Source organism: Aythya ferina (assembly GCF_964211825.1).
Source record: "Aythya ferina genome assembly, contig: HAP1_SCAFFOLD_86, whole genome shotgun sequence".
Classification (NCBI taxonomy): Eukaryota; Metazoa; Chordata; class Aves; order Anseriformes; family Anatidae; genus Aythya; species Aythya ferina.
Window position 1 is genome coordinate 244,231 of NW_028181429.1, and position 25,896 is coordinate 270,126.

General features: G+C 53.5%; 1 protein-coding gene across 1 annotated transcript; it reads left to right on the plus strand.

Moving 5' to 3' along the window:
• Positions 1 to 127: 127 nt before the first annotated feature.
• On the plus strand, positions 128 to 15,746 carry LOC311428476 (uncharacterized protein; the record flags this gene model as incomplete). Its single annotated transcript, XM_084539907.1, has 5 exons — positions 128 to 249; positions 354 to 1,091; positions 9,995 to 10,134; positions 11,298 to 12,017; positions 15,708 to 15,746. The coding sequence occupies exons 2-5, from the start codon at positions 467 to 469 to the stop codon at positions 15,744 to 15,746; spliced, it is 1,524 nt and encodes a 507-aa protein (XP_084396033.1). The 5' UTR covers positions 128 to 249; positions 354 to 466.
• Between the last annotated feature and the right edge of the window lie 10,150 nt (positions 15,747 to 25,896).

Consider the following 25,896-nt stretch of genomic DNA (forward strand, 5'->3'; position numbering starts at 1 on the left):
CAGGCACCTGCCTGTTGCAGGCCCCCGCCCAGCGCAACCCCCCGCCACCCCTCGTCCCGGGGCCTCCGCTGCGGGGGCAGGCGCTCCCCACGCCCCGCACCCTGAGCAGCAGCCGGGGGCAGCTGCCGGAGCCCTGCTTGCACGCCGTGGGGCTCAGCGAGGACCAGGGGCCCCCGCTGCCCGGCCCCACTGCCCCCAAGCCTGCCCAGGCTCCAAGGACCGCCAGCACCCAGACGGCGACGCCTGACGGTGAGTTTGGGGCTGGCACAGCCGGCCGCTGGGCGCCCCACACCCAGGGGCCATGGGAAAGCTGACATCGCCCGTCTTGGGGGATTTTCTTGCTTCGTCCTCAGCGGCGACAGCCCCGCAGGTGCCTGAGGAGCCCCCGCAGCTGCCCGAGCTGGGCCCTGATGCCTTTGCCGAGGCCTTTCCAGAGCTGGCAGGGGACAGCCAGCAGCTGCAGCACATGCAGGACGAGCTCCTGGCCGACCTGGACATCCCCATCCCCGGCATGGAGGAGCTGCTCAGCTGGCTCGATGCCGTGGAGCCCCAGGACGCCTTCCCCGATTTGCCCAGCAGTCCTGCCCTCAGCCACTTCCTCTCGCAGCTGCCCGACCTCTGCGAGGACATCGAGGAGCCGAGCACGCAGGGACTGGAAGCCACAGGAGCCCTCGGTGAGGTCCCCTCAACCCCTGGGCTGCGCCCCGAGAAGCTTGAGGGTGGGCTGTCGCTGCAGTCCCCCGTCGTGCCAGCAGTGAGCCCCCCGCTCAGCCCTGCAGCCAGTCCCCTGCCCAGTGCGCTTAGGAGCCCCCTACCCAGTCCACCCCTGAGTCCCCCCAGGAGCCTCCCTGACACCCAGCTCCTCAGTGCCCTTAGTAGACCCCTGCCCCAACCCCCCCAGCGTTCCCTCAAGACCCGCCCCAACCCCAAGGTCCCCAGTGCCCTTAGTAGACCCCAGCCCAAATCCCCCCCGAGTTCTCCCAAGAAACGCCCCAACCCCAAGGGCCGCAGTGCCCTTAGTAGACCCCAGCCCAAATCCCCCCCGAGTTCCCCCAAGAAACGCCCCAACCCCAAGGGCCGCAGTGCCCTTCGTAGACCCCAGCCCAAATCCCCCCTGAGTTCCCCCAAGAAACGCCCCAACCCCAAGGGCCGCAGTGACCATAGGAGACCCCTGCCCAAACGCCCCCTGGGTCCCCTCAAGAGTCCCCCGCCTGCCCCTGCGTCCACCGGCACCAAGCGGGGGGCCAAGCGCCCTGCGCCCAGCAGCACCCCCGGGACAGCGCAGAGCTGCCAGCACAGGAGGCCGACGACGGAGAACCCCCCCGGCAAGGAGAGGAAGACGCTGCTGGGCCAGGCTGGCCAAGGCCGCAAGAGACCGTGCCAGGGGAAGACGGCTGGCAGCAGCACGGTGGCTGGCAGCAGCAGGGAAGCAGGCAGCAGCGCGCAGCAGCTGGCGATCAACAGCACCACGGCACCCAGCAAGAGAGCGCGAAGCCCGGGGGCTGCAGGGGGGCAAGGAGCAGCGGCGCCACCTCCCCGCAGAGCGCGGCTGCTGCCGGAGACTCCGAGTGGGGAGCCCCGTGCCGTGCGGCCCCAGGACAGGCTCTGTCCCCAGGCCAGCGGGGCCAGGACGCTGCAGCGCCAGCAGCCGGGGACAAAGACCCCCAGCGAGACTTTGCAGCCGCTGGGGGCCAGGGCCAAGGCGCTGGGGCCAGCGTGCCAGCTGGCCTGTGTGCAGCCGCAGCCCACCTCCAGCAGCCCCAGCAGCATGCCCAGCGCCCCGCCGACAGTGCCAGGCTCCAGCTACCCGTGACCGACCTCGGGCTTCTCCTCGACGGCCCCCGCAGCACCCAGGCAGGCACAGAGACCTCTGCAGGCACCTGCTCCAGCTTCAGCCACGCTCCTCAGCCCTTGCCCCTCTCGCTTGCCCTCTCCCCTCTCTCGTGCTGGAGCTAGGGGATGGGCTTGCCACTCACAGGGATGGCAACAGCGCCAATGGCAAATGCGCGCGTGCCTCGCCCAGGAAGGTGGCAATGGCAAGCTGGGGAGATGCTGGCAGCAGCTGGGCTGGGAAAGCTTGGCCATGGCAACTGCTGCTTGGGACACCAAAGGGCTGAGAGACAAGACTTGCTTCTTCTTTCGGGGCATTGCTCTTCTTTCCTGCCTTCTGGATTAAATTCCTCTCCTTAGGTGGTCACTCAGCAAGGCCTCTGCCTGCAGCTCTTCTTGCACTGGAATGCCAAGGGGATAAGAACTGGGAGGTCTTTGGGATAGCAAATGATCAGTGGGATGGGAAGTGATGATGGGGATAGCAATTCATTGGAATGGGACAAATGGGTTTTATTTGTATTAAATTTAAATTTTTAAATTTTCATTTAATTTATTGGTTTTCTTATTTATTTAATTAAATCCACTTTATTGACTGTGTTGTACAGTACGGCATTGTTTTATTATTATAAAATTATAAGTATTTAATAGCATTAAATATTTTTATATATTAATATCTTATAAACTGTAAGTATCATTATTTATTATTTTGTTGGTTTTTATTCCTTTTCTACCCTATTAAACTCTCTTCATCACAACGCACTGGTTTGGATTTTATTTTTCCTTCCGAGTCGTTCTGGATTCACTCCGGATGGGGGGACACTAGCGAACGCCTGTGTGCTTCAGATCCAAGGTCACCTTTGCCCTCATTCAAGATACATATTTGCATCTGTTGTTGTGAAACAAAATTAACAACAGGAACAATAAAGTTACCTACTTGCTAGCAGCAGCTCTACGTTTGCTGGGGTCTGCTCTGTGCATTTTGAAGACCATTCCATGCTCTTCAGCCCCTTCAGGAGGAAATGTATGGTTCTAGGAAAATGCGTCTTGACCTGATGCAAAGCTGTGACGCAGCCTGCAGCTGCTGCAAGCCCTGGCATTTTACCTGCAGCCCCTCCAACAACTCTGATGTTCCCTGCATCGACTTCAACCACTGCGGCAGGACCTGAGGCCCCTCAAAGCCTTGTCACACACCCTGCGGCCCCTCGAGCCCCTGGCATGTTCCCTGCAGCCCCTCCAGCCCCTGGCATGTTCCCTGCAGCACCTCCAGCCCCTGGCATGTTCCCTGCAGCCCCTCCAAGCCTGGCACAGGCCCTACAGCTGGCTCCGGGGACGACCCCGCTGCTGTCTCAGGCACCAATACACACAAGGGGAAGGAATGCATGCAGAAGTCATCTCGTTTCGGAAGGGCAGAAAGTCCTCCCAAGAAGGGGAAGGAGCAAGAGGAAGGCGAGGCAGCCTACCCCAAGGTAGGGCCATCCCAGGGCACAGGAGGCTGTTGGAAAGGAGAGCAGAGAGAAAAGCAGCAGGAAGCAGGTGATCCCCATCCCTGGGTGAGCTGCGAGCCATGGGACAAGATTGCAGCTGTCCTCCAGGCGAGCACATTGTCAGCTGGCTGCTGCGCTGCTGGGATAGCAGCTGCGGGAGCCTGGCAGCAGAGGCCAGGGAAGCCAAGCAGCTGGGATCCTTCTCTGGGGAAGGGGGCACTGAGAAAGCGCTTGAAAACAGGGCACAAGCCCTCAGCCTCTGGAAGCGTGAAGGAAAGGGATCCCTTCTGGGAAGATGCTGTGGGCTTGCTGAGGCTCGAAGAACAGACAGTGCTGCCTGCTACCAGCGTGCTGCAGCAGCGGCAAGACAGAGCCGTGGTGGTTTTCCTCAGCTGGGCAGCTGAGCTCCAGCACAAGCGCTCTCTCCCTGCCCCTCCTCCAACGCCAAGGGGAGAAAAGAGGCTGGCAAGGGCTCAAGGGCTGCCAGAAGGACAGGGAGATCACTCCACAAGGAGCGTCACGGGCAAAGCAGGCTCAGCACAGCCTGTTCCAGTCCAGCCCGGGGCCTGCTCCTGAGGGGGCTCTCCACAGGTCGCAGCCTCCTCTAGGGCAGATCCACCTGCTCCACCGGGGGCTCCTCCAGCCACAGGGGGGCTGCAGCGTGGAGATCTGCTCCACGGGGGACCCATGGGCTGCAGGGGGACAGCCTGCTCCACCAGGGGCCTCTCCCTGCACAGGCCGCAGGGGAACTGCTGCTGTGAGCCTGGAGCACCTCCTGCCTCCTGCTGCACGGACCTTGGGGGCTGCACAGAGCTTTCTCACTCCTCCCTGAGCCAGACGCTGCTGGGCAGCAGCTTTTGTTCCCTTTCTTAGATGGGCTCTCCCCCAGGCGCAAACATCATCCTTTTGCTCTGTGTTCTGGGCAGCAGCGGGTGGGTCCCTCCTGGAAGGAGCCTCCTGGCAGCGGCCCTGAGCTCCCATGGGGCAGCTGCTGCATTCTCCTCACAGAGGACACCCCTGCAGCCCCCCGCTCCCACAGCCTGGCCACGCAAACCCAAGCCAAGACACCGAGCGAGCCTCCCTGATTGCCAGCCAGCAGCTGGCTCAGCCTGGGACCCCAGGCCAGTGCCCACAAGACTCTCCTGGGCCTTGAAAAGCAAGCCTTGTGGGGACGGAGCACCCACAAAGAACGGACTCACACAACAGGACTCCTTGCCAACACCGCCTCACAGACACCTGGGCCTTGAGCGGGTAGCTCACCTTGAGCGAACTCATTTCCTTCCCAGTAGCTGAAATGTGCCCTTTCGGGGGCATTTGGGGGCTACAGCGTGCTGCTGAGAGGGTTGTTGGAGCTCCTGCAGGGCAGTGCTTCCACTAAGGCAAGGCCTTTTCTGCATCTTCTACTGCCCTGCAAGCGAGGATGCTTGGGGCACACAAGAAGCTGGCAGGGGACACAGCTGCAGGGATTGCAGGGATTCCTAAAGTCATAGCCAAATACAAGAAAGACAGGAGGACGTGATGCTTCCGAGAGAAAGGAGCTCGCTTTAGGGTCCAAATCCATCCATTTTTCAAATTAAAATATTTTCATATATTTTATTTGGGGCCTCCTCCTCCACCATCACTTCCTCCAACACATCCTCCTCCTCCTCATTTTCTAGGATTTTTCTGTTTTTTATTTTTTGGCCTCCTCCTCTCCCACCTCCTTCTCCTCACCCACTTTTTTTGTATTTGTGATTTTTTTGGCCTCCTTCTCCACAACCTCCTCCTCCTCCACGTCCTCCTCCTCCTCTTTTTTTGTCTTTTACATTTTGGCCTCTTCCTCCTTTTCAACTCCTCCTCCACCACTTCCTCTTCCTCCTCCACCACATACTACTATATATATATATATATTTTTTTTATTATTATTATTATTTTGGACTCCTCCTCCACAACCTTCTCCTCCGCCACCTCCTCCACCTATGCTTCTTTTGTCTGGATTCTTTTTTTTTGGCCTCAACCTCAAACACCTTTCCTTCCGCAACGTCCTCCTACTATTATTTTGTTATTTTTTCGATTTTTTTTTGCCTCCTCGTCCACCGCCTCCTCCTCCTCCTCCACCGCCTCCTCCTCCTCCTCCACCGCCTCCTCCTCCTCCTCCACCGCCTCCTCCTCCTCCTCCACCGCCTCCTCCTCCTCCTCCTCCACCGCCTCCTCCTCCTCCTCCACCGCCTCCTCCTCCTCCTCCACCGCCTCCTCCTCCTCCTCCACCGCCTCCTCCTCCTCCTCCTCCTCCTCCACCGCCTCCTCCTCCTCCTCCTCCGCCTCCTCCTCCTCCTCCTCCGCCTCCTCCTCCTCCGCCTCCTCCTCCTCCGCCTCCTCCTCCTCCGCCTCCACCGCCTCCTCCTCCTCCACCGCCTCCTCCTCCTCCTCCACCGCCTCCTCCTCCTCCGCCTCCTCCTCCTCCTCCTCCTCCTCCACCGCCTCCTCCTCCTCCTCCACCGCCTCCTCCTCCACCGCCTCCTCCTCCTCCACCGCCTCCTCCTCCTCCACCGCCTCCTCCTCCTCCTCCTCCTCCTCCACCGCCACCGCCGCCGCCACCGCCGCCGCCTCCTCCTCCTCCTCCTCCTCCTCCTCCACCGCCTCCTCCTCCTCCTCCACCGCCTCCTCCTCCTCCTCTCCATTTATAGGGAGGAGCAGCCACACCCCCGGTTGATGACAAGCTATTTGCATCATAGCTAACAATCGCTACCCAGGCAACCAGGCCACAAGCAATGCATCACAGAGCGTCATCAAGTTGCTAGGAGCCGCCAGCTGCTACCTTACAGGGCTACGGTGCCATGGTCCTGTGGGATTACAAACAGAACTAGAATTAGGAGCGGTGGTCAACGCTCAGCGCCAGAGAGGGTGTTTTGTTTTGGAGTCCTCCGCCTCCTCCTCCTCAACCACCTCCTCCTCCACCTCCTTCTCCTCCTCCACCTTCTACTCCTTCTCTTTTGTTTTTTGTTTTTTTTTGGCCTCCTCCTCCACCACCTCCTAGTCCTCCTCCACCTCCTCCTTTTTGTTTTTCTTTTTTGCTGCCACTTCCTTCTCTCACATTCTACTATTTCTCCTCCACCTTCTTCTCTCCTCTTCCACCTCCATCGTGTCCCTCTGCCTAGCCCTTGCTCACCTCCTCTTTTGTCACTGCTTCCTACTCATCTGTCTCCTTTTCCAGAAATGCCGCCACCTCCTCAATCTTCTCCGCCACCACCTCCTCCTCCGCCACCTCCTCCACTGCCCCCTTCCCCTCTTACCCCCCCCCTTTTCCACCTATGCCTCTTCCTCATCCTCCTCCTTTTCTGTTTCCATCTTCTCCCATCTCCCCTCTCCAGCACTCTGGCTCCCACTGCCCCCCTTTGGCCCTTTTATAGGGAGGAGCAGCCACACCCCTGACTGATGACAAGCCATTTGCATAATAGCTAACAATCGCTACCCAGGCAACAAGCAACGCATCACAGAGCGTCATCAAGATGATAGGAGCCGCCAGCTGCTACCTTACAGGGCCACAGTGCCATGGTCCTGTGGGGTGACAAATGGAACTAGAATTAGGAGCGGTGGGCAGCGCTCACAACCAGAGCCTCCCAGAGAAGCCGCCTTGGCACACCTGGTTCGTGGCAACTTTTCCTGACATCTCTGGGCTCACCATCATTGCTACCAGCATGCCTTAGCAAGGAGCATGCAGAGGAAGTTGGCCAGGAAGTTTCTGCCGAGGTGGAGGAGGCTGTGGACGAGGAATAGTCCGTAGGGCTGGAGAAGGAGAAGGAGGAAGAGGCAGTGGAGGTGGAGGAGGTGTTGGAGGTGCAAGAGGCAGGGAAGGAGGAGAAGGAGGAGGAAAATGAGAAATAGGATTAGCAGGCGGGGGACGAGGAGGATGCGGTAGACAAGGAGGAGGCAGCGAATGAGGAGGAGGCAGTGGACAAGAAAAAGGCCGTGGATGATGAGGAGGAAGTGGTGGAGGAGGACGTGCTGGAGGTATCATAGAATCACAATTGTTAGAGGAGACCTTCACATTTGTCCGGTCTAGTCCTCACTGTACTACCAATGTCACCCAATAAACCATGTTCCTAAGCACCAGCTCCAACCTGTCCTTGAACACCCTGCTCCTCTGGGGCGTCCTCCACAGGTCGCAGCCTCCTCTAGGGCAGATCCACCTGCTCCACCGGGGGCTCCTCCAGCCACAGGGGGGCTGCAGCGTGGAGATCTGCTCCACGGGGGACCCATGGGCTGCAGGGGGACAGCCTGCTCCACCAGGGGCCTCTCCCTGCACAGGCCGCAGGGGAACTGCTGCTGGGAGCCTGGAGCACCTCCTGCCTCCTGCTGCACGGACCTTGGGGGCTGCACAGAGCTTTCTCACTCCTCCTTGAGCCACACGCTGCTGGGCAGCAGCTTTTGTTCCCTTTCTTAGATGGGCTCTCCCCCAGGCGCAAACATCATCCTTTTGCTCTGCGTTCTGGGCAGCAGCGGGTGGGTCCCTCCTGGAAGGAGCCTCCTGGAAGCGGCTCTGAGCTCCCATGGGGCAGCTGCTGCATTCTCCTCACAGAGGACACCCCTGCAGCCCCCCGCTCCCACAGCCTGGCCACGCAAACCCAAGCCAAGACACCGAGCGAGCCTCCCTGATTGCCAGCCAGCAGCTGGCTCAGCCTGGGACCCCAGGCCAGTGCCCACAAGACTCTCCTGGGCCTTGAAAAGCAAGCCTTGTGGGGACGGAGCACCCACAAAGAACGGACTCACACAACAGGACTCCTTGCCAACACTGCCTCACAGACACCTGGGCCTTGAGCGGGTAGCTCACCTTGAGCGAGCTCATTTCCTTCCCAGTAGCTGAAATGTGCCCTTTCGGGGGCATTTGGGGGCTACAGCGTGCTGCTGAGAGGGATGTTGGAGCTCCTGCAGGGCAGTGCTTCCACTAAGGCAAGGCCTTTTCTGCATCTTCTACTGCCCTGCAAGCGAGGATGCTTGGGGCACACAAGAAGCTGGCAGGGGACACAGCTGCAGGGATTGCAGGGATTCCTAAAGTCATAGCCAAATACAAGAAAGACAGGAGGACGTGATGCTTTTGATAGAAAGGAGCTTGCTTTGGGGTCCAAATCCGTCCCTTTTTCAGGGAAGGAAGAGATGTTGTGCATTTCTCTCGTCCCCCTGAGACAGCCACTGGGTGACGATGGTGCCAAGTGTCTGGAAAGAGACCTTGCTTTCTCAGGCCCAGGTGTCCAGCTGCACACCAAGGCCGTCCCTGGCTTCCAGGCGCGGTTGCCAGGCCCAAGGCCGAGCTCCCCTGCGAACCCCCAGCCCAGCAGACCTTGCTCCTGGCATTGTGGAGCAGCCATTTCACGGCAGCCTTTTCTCCTGGCAGTCAGCTTAGCGCCGAAAGCTCTGTCACCGGGACACCCGAGAGCCGTGGCAGCTCAGCAGAGAGTCACTGTCAGCTTGGAGCTCACAAAGGTGGATGGCCGCAAGTGCCCTGAGCGTCCAGCTCGCAATGAGGACTGGTGCTGGCACTCGAGGCGTGGAGGTCGGCATGGTGCAATGGGAGACGCCACTGTCCTGCTGGTGGGACAAGAGACACTGATGTGCTGCTGCTGCAGGAGGAGACTTGAAGGTGCTGCTGCTTAGAGGTGCTGAGGAGCGGGCAGCCTCCTTCGTGGTGGCTGAGCTGAGCATGCTCCTGTTCATTAGTACTCTCCCCTTCCTATGTTTTTCCTAAGGTGGAGAGAGAGAAACGCACAGATCTCTTTCTTTCCCGGTAAGAAATGGAAGAGCCTCGTATCTACATATTTGCCAGATTCATCCTAGCACCCTTGGGACTGGGGATCTGTGTTGATCTGTAATAAAGAGCAATCATCAGCACAGCAAATCCCCGTGACCTTGTGTCTATCAGCATCGTCCAAATCCCTCTCTAGAGCTGTGGGCTGGCCAAGCTGTGTGTTGGATGGTGAAGCTGGGAAATGCTTGGGATGGGGAAGGCTGAGTGGGCCGAGAAATCCTTGCTGGGATGGGAAGGTTTCCTTGGCGTGGAAAGGCATTGGGCTAGGAAATGAGAGAGGTGGGAAATGTTCCCGGGCTTTGAAAGCACTGGGAAGCAAAAGCATTGGGATGAGCAATCGCTCCTGGGATGGGAAAACATTGGGATGGGAAGTCTTGAAAGGGGTGGGTAACATTCGCTGAGGAAGGAAATACTTGGAAAAGTCATCCAAGAGAGGGAAATTCTTTGGGACGAGATCTCTTTGGATGAAGAAACGCTTCGAGTTGATGGGAAATCTTTTGTCTGGGAATCTGTTCTCATGTGAACTTGTCAGAATGGGAAATGACCATGAGGATGAAAGCTGGTCCTGGCATGGGAAATGCTCAGGACGGGAAAGAGGCGGTGTGGAAGCGTGGTGGGCATGGCAAGTGCTGCGTGGGAGGGCAAGCCTGCTGGGGATGGCCAAGTCTTGCGCTGGGCAGCCTGCTTGGGTCCAAAGCCTGCAGTCCTCCCCAAGATGTCGGCGAGGGGCTGGTGAGCCGTTGGGACGGAACCCCCGTTGCCCGGGTTCCCCAAGCAACCGCCCCACTCTCCAGCCACCATGGCAGGTCCAGCAGCCGGCTCCCGCTCCTCCCGGGGCTGCGGCCCTGCTGGCGAGCCCAGCGCCCCAGAGCTCAGCCCAGCGCCCTTTTTCCCACAGAGGGTTTCCCCAGACGGCTTCCGCGGCTTGCGCAGACGCAAAACTCCCCCTTCGTCGTCCCAGCCGTGCCGCCAACGGTGGCTGCCTGGCTGCTGCCCTCCCTCCCCGGAGCGACGGCGCTGCCCTTGCAGCCCCCGCAGGTACCCACCCTCCCCTCCGCGCTGCCCCAGGCCACCGTCTGGCACGTGGTGCCGGGGGTCCAGGGGCAGGTGCTGCAGCTCCCCGCCGGGGTGCAGCTGCCACCTGGGGGGCACCTCCCAGCCCAGGGGCACCACCTGCAGCTTGGGCAGCTCCCCGCCGGGGGGCAGCTCCCTGCTGTGGGGCAGCTCCCCGCCGGGGGGCACCAGCTGCAGCTGGTGCAGCTCCCCGCTGTGGGGCAAAACCTGCAGCTGGTGCAGCTCCCCGCTGTGGAGCAAAACCTGCAGCTGGTGCAGCTCCCAACCATGGGGCACCAGCTGCAGCTGGTGCAGCTCCCCGCTGTGGGGCAAAACCTGCAGCTGGTGCAGCTCCCAACCATGGGGCACCAGCTGCAGCTGGTGCAGCTCCCTGCCGGGGGGCAGCTCCCCCACACCGCTCCTCCCTGTGCCCCCTGTGTCCATCAGTGGGGACAGCCCATGGTGACGGGGACACTGGTACCCCACCATGCGCTGGGGCTGGGGCCCAGGGCCGTGCTCCATGGGGAGCTCCTGCACCCCGCAGGCACCTGCCTGTTGCAGGCCCCCGCCCAGCGCAACCCCCCGCCACCCCTCGTCCCGGGGCCTCCGCTGCGGGGGCAGGCGCTCCCCACGCCCCGCACCCTGAGCAGCAGCCGGGGGCAGCTGCCGGAGCCCTGCTTGCACGCCGTGGGGCTCAGCGAGGACCAGGGGCCCCCGCTGCCCGGCCCCACTGCCCCCAAGCCTGCCCAGGCTCCAAGGACCGCCAGCACCCAGACGGCGACGCCTGACGGTGAGTTTGGGGCTGGCACAGCCGGCCGCTGGGCGCCCCACACCCAGGGGCCATGGGAAAGCTGACATCGCCCGTCTTGGGGGATTTTCTTGCTTCGTCCTCAGCGGCGACAGCCCCGCAGGTGCCTGAGGAGCCCCCGCAGCTGCCCGAGCTGGGCCCTGATGCCTTTGCCGAGGCCTTTCCAGAGCTGGCAGGGGACAGCCAGCAGCTGCAGCACATGCAGGACGAGCTCCTGGCCGACCTGGACATCCCCATCCCCGGCATGGAGGAGCTGCTCAGCTGGCTCGATGCCGTGGAGCCCCAGGACGCCTTCCCCGATTTGCCCAGCAGTCCTGCCCTCAGCCACTTCCTCTCGCAGCTGCCCGACCTCTGCGAGGACATCGAGGAGCCGAGCACGCAGGGACTGGAAGCCACAGGAGCCCTCGGTGAGGTCCCCTCAACCCCTGGGCTGCGCCCCGAGAAGCTTGAGGGTGGGCTGTCGCTGCAGTCCCCCGTCGTGCCAGCAGTGAGCCCCCCGCTCAGCCCTGCAGCCAGTCCCCTGCCCAGTGCGCTTAGGAGCCCCCTACCCAGTCCACCCCTGAGTCCCCCCAGGAGCCTCCCTGACACCCAGCTCCTCAGTGCCCTTAGTAGACCCCTGCCCCAACCCCCCCAGCGTTCCCTCAAGACCCGCCCCAACCCCAAGGTCCCCAGTGCCCTTAGTAGACCCCAGCCCAAATCCCCCCCGAGTTCCCCCAAGAAACGCCCCAACCCCAAGGGCCGCAGTGACCATAGGAGACCCCTGCCCAAACGCCCCCTGGGTCCCCTCAAGAGCCCCCCGCCTGCCCCTGCGTCCACCGGCACCAAGCGGGGGGCCAAGCGCCCTGCGCCCAGCAGCACCCCCGGGACAGCGCAGAGCTGCCAGCACAGGAGGCCGACGACAGAGAACCCCCCCGGCAAGGAGAGGAAGACGCTGCTGGGCCAGGCTGGCCAAGGCCGCAAGAGACCGTGCCAGGGGAAGACGGCTGGCAGCAGCACGGTGGCTGGCAGCAGCAGGGAAGCAGGCAGCAGCGGGCAGCAGCTGGCGATCAACAGCACCACGGCACCCAGCAAGAGAGCGCGAAGCCCGGGGGCTGCAGGGGGGCAAGGAGCAGCGGCGCCACCTCCCCGCAGAGCGCGGCTGCTGCCGGAGACTCCGAGTGGGGAGCCCCGTGCCGTGCGGCCCCAGGACAGGCTCTGTCCCCAGGCCAGTGGGGCCAGGACGCTGCAGCGCCAGCAGCCGGGGACAAAGACCCCCAGCGAGACTTTGCAGCCGCTGGGGGCCAGGGCCAAGGCGCTGGGGCCAGCGTGCCAGCTGGCCTGTGTGCAGCCGCAGCCCACCTCCAGCAGCCCCAGCAGCATGCCCAGCGCCCCGCCGACAGTGCCAGGCTCCAGCTACCCGTGACCGACCTCGGGCTTCTCCTCGACGGCCCCCGCAGCACCCAGGCAGGCACAGAGACCTCTGCAGGCACCTGCTCCAGCTTCAGCCACGCTCCTCAGCCCTTGCCCCTCTCGCTTGCCCTCTCCCCTCTCTCGTGCTGGAGCTAGGGGATGGGCTTGCCACTCACAGCGATGGCAACAGCGCCAATGGCAAATGCGCGCGCGCCTCACCCAGGAAGGTGGCAATGGCAAGCTGGGGAGATGCTGGCAGCAGCTGGGCTGGGAAAGCTTGGCCATGGCAACTGCTGCTTGGGACACCAAAGGGCTGAGAGACAAGACTTGCTTCTTCTTTCGGGGCATTGCTCTTCTTTCCTGCCTTCTGGATTAAATTCCTCTCCTTAGGTGGTCACTCAGCAAGGCCTCTGCCTGCAGAGCACTTCTTCTTGCACTGGCATGCCGAGGGGATAAGAACTGGGAGGTCTTTGGGATAGCAAATGATCAGTGGGATGGGAAGTGATGATGGGGATAGCAATTCATTGGAATGGGACAAATGGGTTTTATTTGTATTAAATTTAAATTTTTAAATTTTCATTTAATTTATTGGTTTTCTTATTTATTTAATTAAATCCACTTTATTGACTGTGTTGTACAGTACGGCATTGTTTTATTATTATAAAATTATAAGTATTTAATAGCATTAAATATTTTTATATATTAATATCTTATAAACTGTAAGTATCATTATTTATTATTTTGTTGGTTTTTATTCCTTTTCTACCCTATTAAACTCTCTTTATCACAACGCACTGGTTTGGATTTTATTTTTCCTTCCAAGTCGTTCTGGATTCACTCCGGATGGGGGGACACTAGCGAACGCCTGTGTGCTTCAGATCCAAGGTCACCTTTGCCCTCATTCAAGATACATATTTGCATCTGTTGTTGTGAAACAAAATTAACAACAGGAACAATAAAGTTACCTACTTGCTAGCAGCAGCTCTACATTTGCTGGGGTCTGCTCTGTGCATTTTGAAGACCATTCCATGCTCTTCAGCCCCTTCAGGAGGAAATGTATGGTTCTAGGAAAATGCGTCTTGACCTGATGCAAAGCTGTGACGCAGCCTGCAGCTGCTGCAAGCCCTGGCATTCTACCTGCAGCCCCTCCAACAACTCTGATGTTCCCTACATCGACTTCAACCACTGCGGCAGGACCTGAGGCCCCTCAAAGCCTTGTCACACACCCTGCGGCCCCTCGAGCCCCTGGCATGTTCCCTGCAGCCCCTCCAGCCCCTGGCATGTTCCCTGCAGCACCTCCAGCCCCTGGCATGTTCCCTGCAGCCCCTCCAAGCCTGGCACAGGCCCTACAGCTGGCTCCGGGGACGACCCCGCTGCTGTCTCAGGCACCAATACACACAAGGGGAAGGAATGCATGCAGAAGTCATCTCGTTTCGGAAGGGCAGAAAGTCCTCCCAAGAAGGGGAAGGAGCAAGAGGAAGGCGAGGCAGCCTACCCCAAGGTAGGGCCATCCCAGGGCACAGGAGGCTGTTGGAAAGGAGAGCAGAGAGAAAAGCAGCAGGAAGCAGGTGATCCCCATCCCTGGGTGAGCTGCGAGCCATGGGACAAGATTGCAGCTGTCCTCCAGGCGAGCACATTGTCAGCTGGCTGCTGCGCTGCTGGGATAGCAGCTGCGGGAGCCTGGCAGCAGAGGCCAGGGAAGCCAAGCAGCTGGGATCCTTCTCTGGGGAAGGGGGCACTGAGAAAGCGCTTGAAAACAGGGCACAAGCCCTCAGCCTCTGGAGGCGTGAAGGAAAGGGATCCCTTCTGGGAAGATGCTGTGGGCTTGCTGAGGCTCGAAGAACAGACGGTGCTGCCTGCTACCAGCGTGCTGCAGCAGCGGCAAGACAGAGCCGTGGTGGTTTTCCTCAGCTGGGCAGCTGAGCTCCAGCACAAGCGCTCTCTCCCTGCCCCTCCTCCAACGCCAAGGGGAGAAAAGAGGCTGGCAAGGGCTCAAGGGCTGCCAGAAGGACAGGGAGATCACTCCACAAGGAGCGTCACGGGCAAAGCAGGCTCAGCACAGCCTGTTCCAGTCCAGCCCGGGGCCTGCTCCTGAGGGGGCTCTCCACAGGCTGCGGCCTCCTCCAGGCCACAGCCACCTGCTCCACTGGGGGCTCCTCCAGCCACAGGGGGACTGCAGCGTGGAGATCTGCTCCACGGGGGACCCATGGGCTGCAGGGGGACAGCCTGCTCCACCAGGGGCACAGCCTGCTCCACCAGGGGCCTCTCCCTGCACAGGCCGCAGGGGAACTGCTGCTGGGAGCCTGGAGCACCTCCTGCCTCCTGCTGCACGGACCTTGGGGGCTGCACAGAGCTTTCTCACTCCTCCCTGAGCCAGACGCTGCTGGGCAGCAGCTTTTGTTCCCTTTCTTAGATGGGCTCTCCCCCAGGCGCAAACATCATCCTTTTGCTCTGCGTTCTGGGCAGCAGCGGGTGGGTCCCTCCTGGAAGGAGCCTCCTGGCAGCGGCCCTGAGCTCCCATGGGGCAGCTGCTGCATTCTCCTCACAGAGGACACCCCTGCAGCCCCCCGCTCCCACAGCCTGGCCACGCAAACCCAAGCCAAGACACCGAGCGAGCCTCCCTGATTGCCAGCCAGCAGCTGGCTCAGCCTGGGACCCCAGGCCAGTGCCCACAAGACTCTCCTGGGCCTTGAAAAGCAAGCCTTGTGGGGACGGAGCACCCACAAAGAACGGACTCACACAACAGGACTCCTTGCCAACACTGCCTCACAGACACCTGGGCCTTGAGCGGGTAGCTCACCTTGAGCGAGCTCATTTCCTTCCCAGTAGCTGAAATGTGCCCTTTCGGGGGCATTTGGGGGCTACAGCGTGCTGCTGAGAGGGATGTTGGAGCTCCTGCAGGGCAGTGCTTCCACTAAGGCAAGGCCTTTTCTGCATCTTCTACTGCCCTGCAAGCGAGGATGCTTGGGGCACACAAGAAGCTGGCAGGGGACACAGCTGCAGGGGTTGCAGGGATTCCTAAAGTCATAGCCAAATACAAGAAAGACAGGAGGACGTGATGCTTCCGAGAGAAAGGAGCTCGCTTTGAGGTCAAAATGCATCCCTTTTTCAGGAAAGCAAGAGATTCTGTGCATTTCTCTCATCCCCCTGAGACAGCCACTGGGTGACGATGGTGCCAAGTGTCTGGAAAGAGACCTTGCTTTCTCAGGCCCCGGTGTCCAGCTGCACACCAAGGCCGTCCCTGGCTTCCAGGCGCAGTTGCCAGGCCCAAGGCTGAGCTCCCCTGTGAACTCCCAGCCCAGCAGACCTTGCTCCTGGCATTGTGGAGCAGCCATTTCACGGCAGCCTTTTCTCCTGGCAGTCAGCTTTGCGCCAAATGCTCTGTCACCGGGATTCCTGAGAGCTGTGGCAGCTCAGCAGAGAGTCACTGTCAGCCTTGGAGCTCACAAAGGTGGGTGGCCGCAAGTGCCCTGAGCGTCCAGCTCGCAATGAGGACTGCTGTGGCACTCAAATTGTCACCTGTTTGCTGCGATGCTGGGATACCTGCTCTGGTAGCCTGGCATCAGAGGCCAGGGAAGCCAAGCAGCTGGGATCCTTCTCTGAGGCAGGGGACACTGAGAGTGGAAATGGAAATGGGGCACAAGCCCTCCGCCTCTCAAAGGAACCCCTCAGATGTTTAGGTATAGTAAACTTATGTATATCTGTGTGACTCTAGACCACAACATGTTAGTGTTCTGGTTTGTCCACTGCTTTGTTGTGGGGGCTTTGAGTTGGCCTCTACTCTTTAGGTGAATGCTGACTTCATATCTATGGTGCACTTTATTCTTAAAATGGGAAGTTTCTACCAATTTCCTGTCCAAAGTTCCTCATAAGCCAACTGCAATCATCATTTCAGATGTATCTCCCAACTTACACATTTCCTAATTCTCCTTGATATTTACTCAAGAAATGCATTTTCACAGAGACATCATATTTTTCTCTCAACTGGCATCTGGCTGAGCAGAATGATGTCCTTTAATTCCCTTCCACACAATAGGCAACTTGTTCCTTCTGTCTTCTGAACACTTCCTCCTAAGTTCAATGTGAATACAAGTGGCAGAATTTTGCCTCATGTCTTATATGTGTGGCAGGGCTGCCCTGTCAGGTGTATTTATACTGGAGAAAAAAAAAAAAAAAAAAAAGAATAGCCATACATACCATATAACCACTTAACTTTTTCAGTTCTTCTGTTAACAGTGCATGAACATGGGGTTTTGTTGTTTTATTGTTTGTTTTAAACTCCTGACTGCCATATAGCAAACATGACAAAAAAAAAAGAAAAAAAAAGAAAAAAAAAAAAAAAACCACCCTTGGTTGAGAATCTCTTAGCATGGCTCTGCTTTGTATTATCAAATGTCACTTCACCTGAACCATTTCAATCACAAGGGATATCCTTCTGTCAGGCTCGGTAGTACTTCCCAACTTTATGTCACCTGGAAATCTCAAAGCTCATATGTAATTTTTAGTCTTCGGCCACCATATCCGTACTGAACATACCTAAATTTGAAGTCATCTCTGCTCTGAATAGGAGGTTGGGTTTTCAGAGCTCCCTTCCAGCCTACATTTCTCCATGAGTCTTTGCCTCCTTAGCAGCTGCAGTTTCAGAACTGTCTCTGAGAATCACTACAGGGAACCTCTCCTTTGCCGGTAATTCCCTCTTCGAACAGTGTGAACAATTGCAAACTCCCTTGATTCACTTGCAGCCCCAAAGCCCAAATCCATAGATAAGGTATCAGAAGCTCACAGAAAGTGAAATAGATGTAGTTCATCCCCTGTGTAGGGGAGCACTGGTCCTACAAAGGCAAGCTACTAAATTCTCTGGAAACAAATTAGCTTTAATAAATTATCTTGTAAATTCCACATTACCCGCTACTTCCCTAGTCTTATCTCTTCTTGCTACAAAACTTTGCCCAGCGTTGATGTCAAACTAACAGGCCTGCACTTGTCTGGATCACTCTTTACATTCTCCTGGACAGAAGTGTATTTGTTACTCTCCCATTCTGGGGACTATCCCTGATTTGCACAGTTGTGATGTATTTTTCCTACTTGACTTGTTCTGTGTGCCAATGCTGTTAATAGGCTAGGTAGATATCAGCTTGTCATTTTTCACTTGAATCACTGTAGATTTTTATTTCACCTCAGATGATGTTGTGCCTAGTGCCCTACCCTCATTTGCAATGGGAATCCTGTCACTGCCCTTAATATCACATTGTTGTTGCTGTTAGATGCAGGAAATAAGATTTGCAGCATTTGAGACATCATTAACTTTTGATCTATTTTTGCCTCGAGTATGCAACTGTCCTAATTTGTTCTCTTTGTTCCCCCTGGGTTCTGTGGCTTAAGTATCATTTACTATTATTGTTTAATTTCCTACGTGAAGGAGGTTTTGGGTCATTCGTACTTTATTTTTGCAGTTTTTAACCTCTGAAATGTACCTTTTCTCATTGCTTTTTTCCCATCTGAATTTTGAATTTTAACTCTGCCTTCTCTGCACTCCAGTCTCAGAGATGCTTAGTCAGACTCAATGATTCATTTCCTTAGATTTCAAAGTTTGCATTTGTAAGACTCAAAAATTTCGTTTTAAGCCTGGTTTTGTTTTATGTTTTGTTTTATCAGTTTTATGGTATGATAAGCTTTTGCTTCCACTGAAGGGTAGAAGTCATTACGAATAGTGCCAACAAAACAGAAACATAACAATGAAAATGATATTTGAATTCAGAATAGGTATTTAAAAAGTTCACCTTCTCCAGCACAAATGGGGAAAGTAAAATAAATAAATAAATAAATAGAGCAGTCCTAAATCATCAAAACTGGCCAAAGAATTAGAAGAAGCACTATTTTTCCAAGGCTGCAATGTTTTCCATTCATCTCACTGGGCCAGCAGAGCACTAGAGAGCTGGATGCACTGAAGTCCTGGCTCATACCCTAAATGACCTGCAGGAAGATCTTCTTATCTCTGTCCCCCCGTTTCTCCTTTCAATCTCTGTTTTGTCTGTTTGTATCACTAGCTATCAAAGCGCTACTGAGATATGCACGTGCAGCACCCAGCACAACCTTGTTTCAGGCTCCAGTGGGACCTTTAGGCATTACCATCCTATAAACAAGTAACAGTGATAGTGAGCGTAATTACAGTCGTCAAACTATTCCAGCTCCACTTCATTAGCCATGCCCTGAGCTAAATAACATTTTAATCAGTCTGATATGTCACCTGTGGCTTTCTTCACTGTCACTTGCAATCCAGCAAACTTCTTCCTTCATGTTTCTAGATTAGACAGAGGGTTCTTAACTGCAGACATCCACTTCCCTGTTCAGGAAGCAGTGAGACCTTTCATCTTCACCCAGAATTAAGATGATATCCAAGCATCATGAGACACAGCGCGTGTGTCTCCTAGGCCCATCCCATAAGAGCAGGACATTTACCTCACATGAGAAGAAGACTTAATGCAGAGGCAAAGCAAGATACTCGGTGTCAAAGCCATGTCTGGATGAGCATTAAAGACAGACCAATATTACCCAGTACAGGAGGAAAATCTATCATTTGAAGAAGATTATTGTCTCTGATTATTAGTTTCAAAATTAGTTTTTTCTTTGGATTTCCTCTGAACTTAAACTTAGTTTGGAATGCCTTTGGTTTTGAATAGTTCTGAAATTGTATTACTTCTCCTAAGTAAGTTGATAGTCTGTTCTATTTACATGAAATTCAAATAATATAGTGAAGGATCTGCCATCACTTTTACTGTGTGCCAGGCTGAGAGCCTTCCTGTACTTAAAGGCAACCTATAGGAAAGCTGGGGAGGGGGTCTTTATCAGGGCCTGAAGTGACAGGACATGGAGTAATAGCTTTACACTGAACAGTTAGATTTCTAATATATGTTAGAAAGAAATTCTTTACTGATAGTACTTCACATCCAGCCCCTCCAGCCCCTGGCATGTTCCCTGCAGCCCCTCCAGCCCCTGGCATGTTCCCTGCAGCCCCTCCAAGCCTGGCACAGGCCCTACAGCTGGCTCCGGGGACGACCCCACTGCTGTCTCAGGCACCAATACACACAAGGGGAAGGAATGCATGCAGAAGTCATCTCGTTTCGGAAGGGCAGAAAGTCCTCCCAAGAAGGGGAAGGAGCAAGAGGAAGGCGAGGCAGCCTACCCCAAGGTAGGGCCATCCCAGGGCACAGGAGGCTGTTGGAAAGGAGAGCAGAGAGAAAAGCAGCAGGAAGCAGGTGATCCCCATCCCTGGGTGAGCTGCGAGCCATGGGACAAGATTGCAGCTGTCCTCCAGGCGAGCACATTGTCAGCTGGCTGCTGCGCTGCTGGGATAGCAGCTGCGGGAGCCTGGCAGCAGAGGGCAGGGAAGCCAAGCAGCTGGGATCCTTCTCTGGGGAAGGGGGCACTGAGAAAGCGCTTGAAAACAGGGCACAAGCCCTCAGCCTCTGGAGGCGTGAAGGAAAGGGATCCCTTCTGGGAAGATGCTGTGGGCTTGCTGAGGCTCGAAGAACAGACGGTGCTGGCTGCTACCAGCGTGCTGCAGCAGCGGCAAGACAGAGCCGTGGTGGTTTTCCTCAGCTGGGCAGCTGAGCTCCAGCACAAGCGCTCTCTCCCTGCCCCTCCTCCAACGCCAAGGGGAGAAAAGAGGCTGGCAAGGGCTCAAGGGCTGCCAGAAGGACAGGGAGATCACTCCACAAGGAGCGTCACGGGCAAAGCAGGCTCAGCACAGCCTGTTCCAGTCCAGCCCGGGGCCTGCTCCTGCGGGGGCTCTCCACAGGCCGCGGCCTCCTCCAGGCCACAGCCACCTGCTCCACCGGGGGCTCCTCCACCCGCAGGGGGGCTGCAGCGTGGAGATCTGCTCCACGGGGGACCCATGGGCTGCAGGGGGACAGCCTGCTCCACCAGGGGCCTCTCCCTGCACAGGCCGCAGGGGAACTGCTGCTGGGAGCCTGGAGCACCTCCTGCTGCACGGACCTTGGGGGCTGCACAGAGCTTTCTCACTCCTCCCTGAGCCAGACGCTGCTGGGCAGCAGCTTTTGTTCCCTTTCTTAGATGCAAGATCTTCTTAAATTCAGTCCAGCCAAGTAGGAAAAGTAAATGTGGACAGCTGTATCTTGGCAAAGAAGATAGTAGGGAGCAAGGAGGTTCAGCAGTCAAGATGGAAGGTGATGCCATGAGGCTTACAGGCTAGTCATGTTCTAGTGAAACCCAGCCTGAAGAAGAAGAAACCTGCCTGACTACTTGATGTGAATAACAGACTCTGTTCAGCTCTTTCCTAACATAGAAACGGTGCTGACTGCTTCTTCAGAGTAACAGAAGTTCGTGATACTACTGAAATAGTTGTGGTTCAGATGTAGATCTGATTTCTCCTAAGCACACTGAATTCACAACTGTTGATCCTCCAGAGGAGGCTTTGCAATTGAACACCTGGAGAATAGGTAAATTTCCCGCCGTTGTTCTCCTCTCCTCTTGTTTTGTTTTGTTTTGTTTTGTTCCTAGTAGCATAGGCTTAAGACTCTGAAGAAACAGGCTGCTTTTTTTCATTTCCAGCACTGGCTGTTCCTCCTGAGCCCCGCCTTCTATTTTTGCAGTCATAGGATATGTGAATGTAAATTCGTGGAGAGAGGTAGAAAACTCTTTAAACTGGTGTTTTTTCGGCTATGTGGGGAGAACAAATAGAGTGGTTTTGAATATTCTGGCTCTTATTCAGAGCAGCATGTGGAGGGAGACAGATGCGTTTGCTTTTTTAGTGCAATGGCTTCAGAAGCAAGAGGGGCAAAAGCACTTTCTCTGGGAGCTGAAGAAGGTGTCCTAATCACAGGAGAGGTTTCTAAATGGCATATCTTTGCGAGGGTTCCTGTAGTCCGGAGGTTTTTGTTTGTTTGTTTGACGTTGGAAGGTTTTACTCTTAATATTCACATCCTTCAGCAGAAGTGAGAAATGTGATTTTATTTTGTGCAGTGTCGCGGACCCTCCGAAATCTCCTGGGAACGATGAATACCTCGCATAGTACCAATGTGATGACGGTGGAGACAAGGAGAAACCAAGAAGATCAAAAGAACGTGACCTCATTTCAAAAGAAACCGTTTTGTACGGCAAAGAGTCTTGTGAGCCTGGTGAGAAATTGCGGCAAACTTCCTCTCTCAAGTCTGACACTGAATGTAGCTCTAAAAACCTTTCCTCCTCAGCTGTTACAGAGAGATGCCAAGATACAAAGGACGAGACTAAAACCACTGAGAAAAAGCATTACCGAAGCAAGAGGGAACATGCTCCTAGTGAAGAGAAGGAGACTCAAAAAGCAGATCCTTCGAGCAAGAGAAGGGTAAAGTTGAATACAAAGAATACAAACTTGAACTCCTGATTGGCTTCATGCTGAACTCTGTGCTGTTCTTGTCCTAATCTTGGTCTCTCCATAGATAATATGGTTTAAATCCAAATAGAATCATGCGATGAGGAAGATCTCACTGCAACAAATTCAACATCTAAAATCAAAGTTGACATTTTCCGTGATTTTCTTCCTGAGCAGAAGTGTGCGGTACTCCTTTTATATTAACGTAGAGATTATTTCAAACAGTCTTGAAGTGCTTGATGACTTAACATTCTGCAGATTTATTATCAAATCAAAAAAAACCCCGACTTGGTAGACTATTTTTTTCCCAGTTTTGAATGACCACTAGGAAGAAGGTAGTTCCAGCATCAAGAAAGTCATGTGGAATGTAACAAAATGTACTGAACCAGTAAGTAAAACTTATATTTTTCTATTATTTCCATTGTTTCAACTCTTCAGATGTTTATGGATGGCATAGATAACAGAGGGGAGATCGTGGTAATCGGAGCTACCAACAGACTGGATTCTATAGATCCTGCTTTACAAAGACCAGGACGCTTTGGCAGAGAGTTCTTCTTCAACTTGCCAAATAAAGAGGTGAGAACTTAAATTCAACGTTAGTGCTACCATGGCAAAGTCCAACTTTATAGGAAAAAAATAATTGACAACTTGAACAAACGAGTGATATGTGGAGACACTGCATTGTTCCATGGAGGGCAAATCTGGTACTGGATATATATGGTCAGGATGATACCACCAAGTAGTTAGTTCTATAATCAAACCTTTCATTCCCCAAGTTGTACCTGTTTGCTTTATTATTTAGTCCACTTGGGTGTTTTCATCATGAAGTTGTGTTTTTGGTCTCAATCCTTCGCTTATGAATGAATAGGGGATGTGTTTGCATTTGATTGTGCCCCTGCTCGGTGGTAGTAGTTTGAGTCATAATTCTTTTCTTCTTTATAGTAATTGTAGCAATTGGAAGCATTGTGCCAGAAGTGCTTTCTGTGAATTTACTGACTGAAAATCAAATGTGATGAAGTAATGAGACTGTCCCAATGAAAGCTTGCTAAGTTTTAGAGAAGTTTTTTGGACAGCAAAGAAATGTTTCTGGATAAATTTTTCATTACAGTATTTTCCTCTGGGTCCTTAGGTCTCGTAGTTTGGAAACTTGTTATTGAAGCTATAAATGCCTTTTCTTTCACTGTAGGTTCCTAGAAAAAGTTCAGTATAACAAATAAGAAATATTCAATTTCCTGGTTGACAATGCAGAGTGTATATTAAATAACTGTAAAATACTTGAAAGTTGAGCAAGTAAGAAAAGCGTATTAATAGATGAGGGGTTTTGAGGGAGGACTGTTTTGTTTTTTGTTGTTTGTTTGTTTGCTTTTTGGTTTGTTTGTTTCTTGTTGGTATTTTTAAGGAAAACTTGGGACAAGCTAAAATGCAATGATTTTGCTTCCAGGCTAGAAAAGAAATTGTCAAGATTCATACTCGTGACTGGACCCCTCAGCCACCGGACATGTTGCTTGATGAACTAGCTGAGAAATGCATTGGTAAGACTGAAACAGAAACGGATTCTTGCTTGTGACCAAGTTGTAAAGAACCTTAGCTTGTACCAGGCAGTACCCATGCTCTTGTGCCTTGCTGCACAAGTAGTCAACGAGGCAGCTGGCACACCTTCATAGCAATCAGAGTGAGATGCTTTCATCTATTTACTCTTTGTTGTCGTTCCTTTTGTTGTCTAAGAACGTTAAATGGTTCTGGGGCATCTTCCTCAAGAGTATAGTTTTTGATGAGGAGTCTGCTTCAGCTGCATAAGCGCAGGATATCAGGCAGTGAGCAACATGAAACTTCCCTGCAGAGCGGTAGCACTTTGAATTCCCTGTTAAGCTGTTTGGTTTTGGCATTACAAATTCTTTAAATGTTGCATGTTGTAAACCTGGGCCTTGACTGATGTAACGTTTGATTTTTGTTTGTTAGGATACTGTGGTGCAGATATCAAATCTTTATGTACTGAAGCTGCGCTGTGCTCTCTACGCCGATGCTATCCTCAGATTTATGCAAGTAGGGAGAAGTTGCTACTAGACGTTAATTCTATTAAAATAAAAGCAAAGGACTTTTTCATGGCTATGAAGAAGGTTGTTCCAGCTTCAAACAGGATCGAGACTTCGCCCGTACAAGCACTCTCACCCATTTTCAAGCCACTTTTTCAAAGATCAGTAGAGAATATTTTACAAGTTGTGCAGAAGATCTTCCCGCATGCACAGCTTGCACTAAAGGAGGACCGACAGCAAGGTATAACCACAGCATCCACTTCTTTATAATTCTGCTAAAGCAAAAACTTGTGGTTTGTGCAATCAACTTAAACCTTTCAGACATAATGGTGGTAGAATTTTATTATTTCCATGTGCGTGTCTTTTTTTTGGGCAAGTCTGGAATATAACACATAGGTTTTATTGTGGATTCAAAACTGAAATGCCAAATGGAAGCTCTGAATGACTCAATACACAGTAAAGGATGATGCGTTCTCTACTGAAGCATCCTGCTTCTGAGGGCAGCTAAGATAATTAGCATTTGTAGAGGTTGACTTGAGGTTTGAAGTATAAGGCACCTATTTTTCTTTAAAAAATCAAAACTCAGATCTTTGGAGGGGAAGCATTTCTAGGTCAATGTTTCTAATTCCTTTCTTAAGAATGTCAGAACCAGGATACAAGTATAACTGGTCTAAGCTAAATATTGTTTTAGCTATCGTCCTTTTTAACCAGTCTCCTAATTTAAATGTTTGTGGATCGTACTATACACGTGAGATCAATTAGCATTGATACTTACTAGATGAATGGAATTCTGTGGCCATCACATCCTTTATCCCCATGCTTTCATTGTGGGAACCTCCTCCAGAAAGAAATGGTCTTGTTTGTTTCTTTTTTAGCTATTAAGCAACTGCAGAAAGTGTTTGTAATCTCCTTTATTCTAAGGTGGAGAAAAAAATCACCAAGAGTAGCGTACCTTACACGTACACATCAGTGGTACTTAGTAGAGCTTTGTAGGGCCTTGTGCCATCTCCTTAGATCTGTGGTGGGCTGAACTCTAGGAAATAGCTTTCAGTGTGTGCTCTCAAATGAAGAAAGGGTTTTGGCACTGATTTAGAAGCTGTATTAATGGAAGAGAAAGAGACAAAGGCTATTCAGGAAAGTTAACAAACCTCTTTTGCCTTTCAGAGCATTTCAATCCGATTTTACAAGATGATATGTTTGACAGTGATGACGATGCATCCTTGGTTTCTGGAGATGAATTAAAAGATGGAATGCCTGACGGACCAGAGAAAAAATGCCTCTGTTTCAGCAGGTAAAGAAAGATAGATCCCTGTTACGTTTAAATTCTCAGGTCTGCCGAGTCTTTGTGAACAGTTCCAGCTGTTAAAAGTGCGAGGGGTGGTAGACGAAGGGGCAACATCAAGTTTGTGTGTTGAAGGGGTGCTTGGTATTCACAAGAAGAAAGGGTGGAGGGACTAAAGTTGTAATGAAGTTGCTCTGAATGACCAAATTGAAAAGCCCAGGCTTCTCTTCGTAAGCCAAAGTGATCCGTAGACTACCAGAACACGTTGACTTAATCCATGGCATTCTTTGAAAGACTCAAGACCACATAAATGTGCTGTCTGTCCTTTTAGCTAAAAATACCCCAACTTTATGGGTTTGTGTTGCCACCTTTTGCCCTTCTGTTTTCCAGGATTGTTAAACCAGTAGTGAATTATGTAGCAGAAAGAAAACTGAGAAATGGCTTGTTAAAACACCTTGAGAAAAATGTGAATGGTGTCTTTATTTGTTAAGCCACCAAGTTGTGTTAATCTTGTGCTATTTTAGTATGGAAGTCATGCAAGCCCACAGTTGGAAAGTTAGATCATGTTGTCACAGCTGGATCAGTCATTTTTCTCCGTTTCTATTGCTGTGCTGTCCAGAAGATTTTCTGTGCTTTAGAGCAAGGCTAAGTCTCTAGCATCTTTGATTTAAGCCAGCAGAGGTACAGCCTGATTGTAGTGGGGAAACAAATGCTCCTCACCAATTTATTTCCTAGTAGTAAAGCAAGATTGCAGGGATATTAATTTGCAGTCTTGGTTTAGTTAAGAATAGGAAAAACAAGGGGAGAAGATGAAACAAAGGGAAGAAGGTGAAACAATTGGAATGACTGAATAACTTAACTGGAA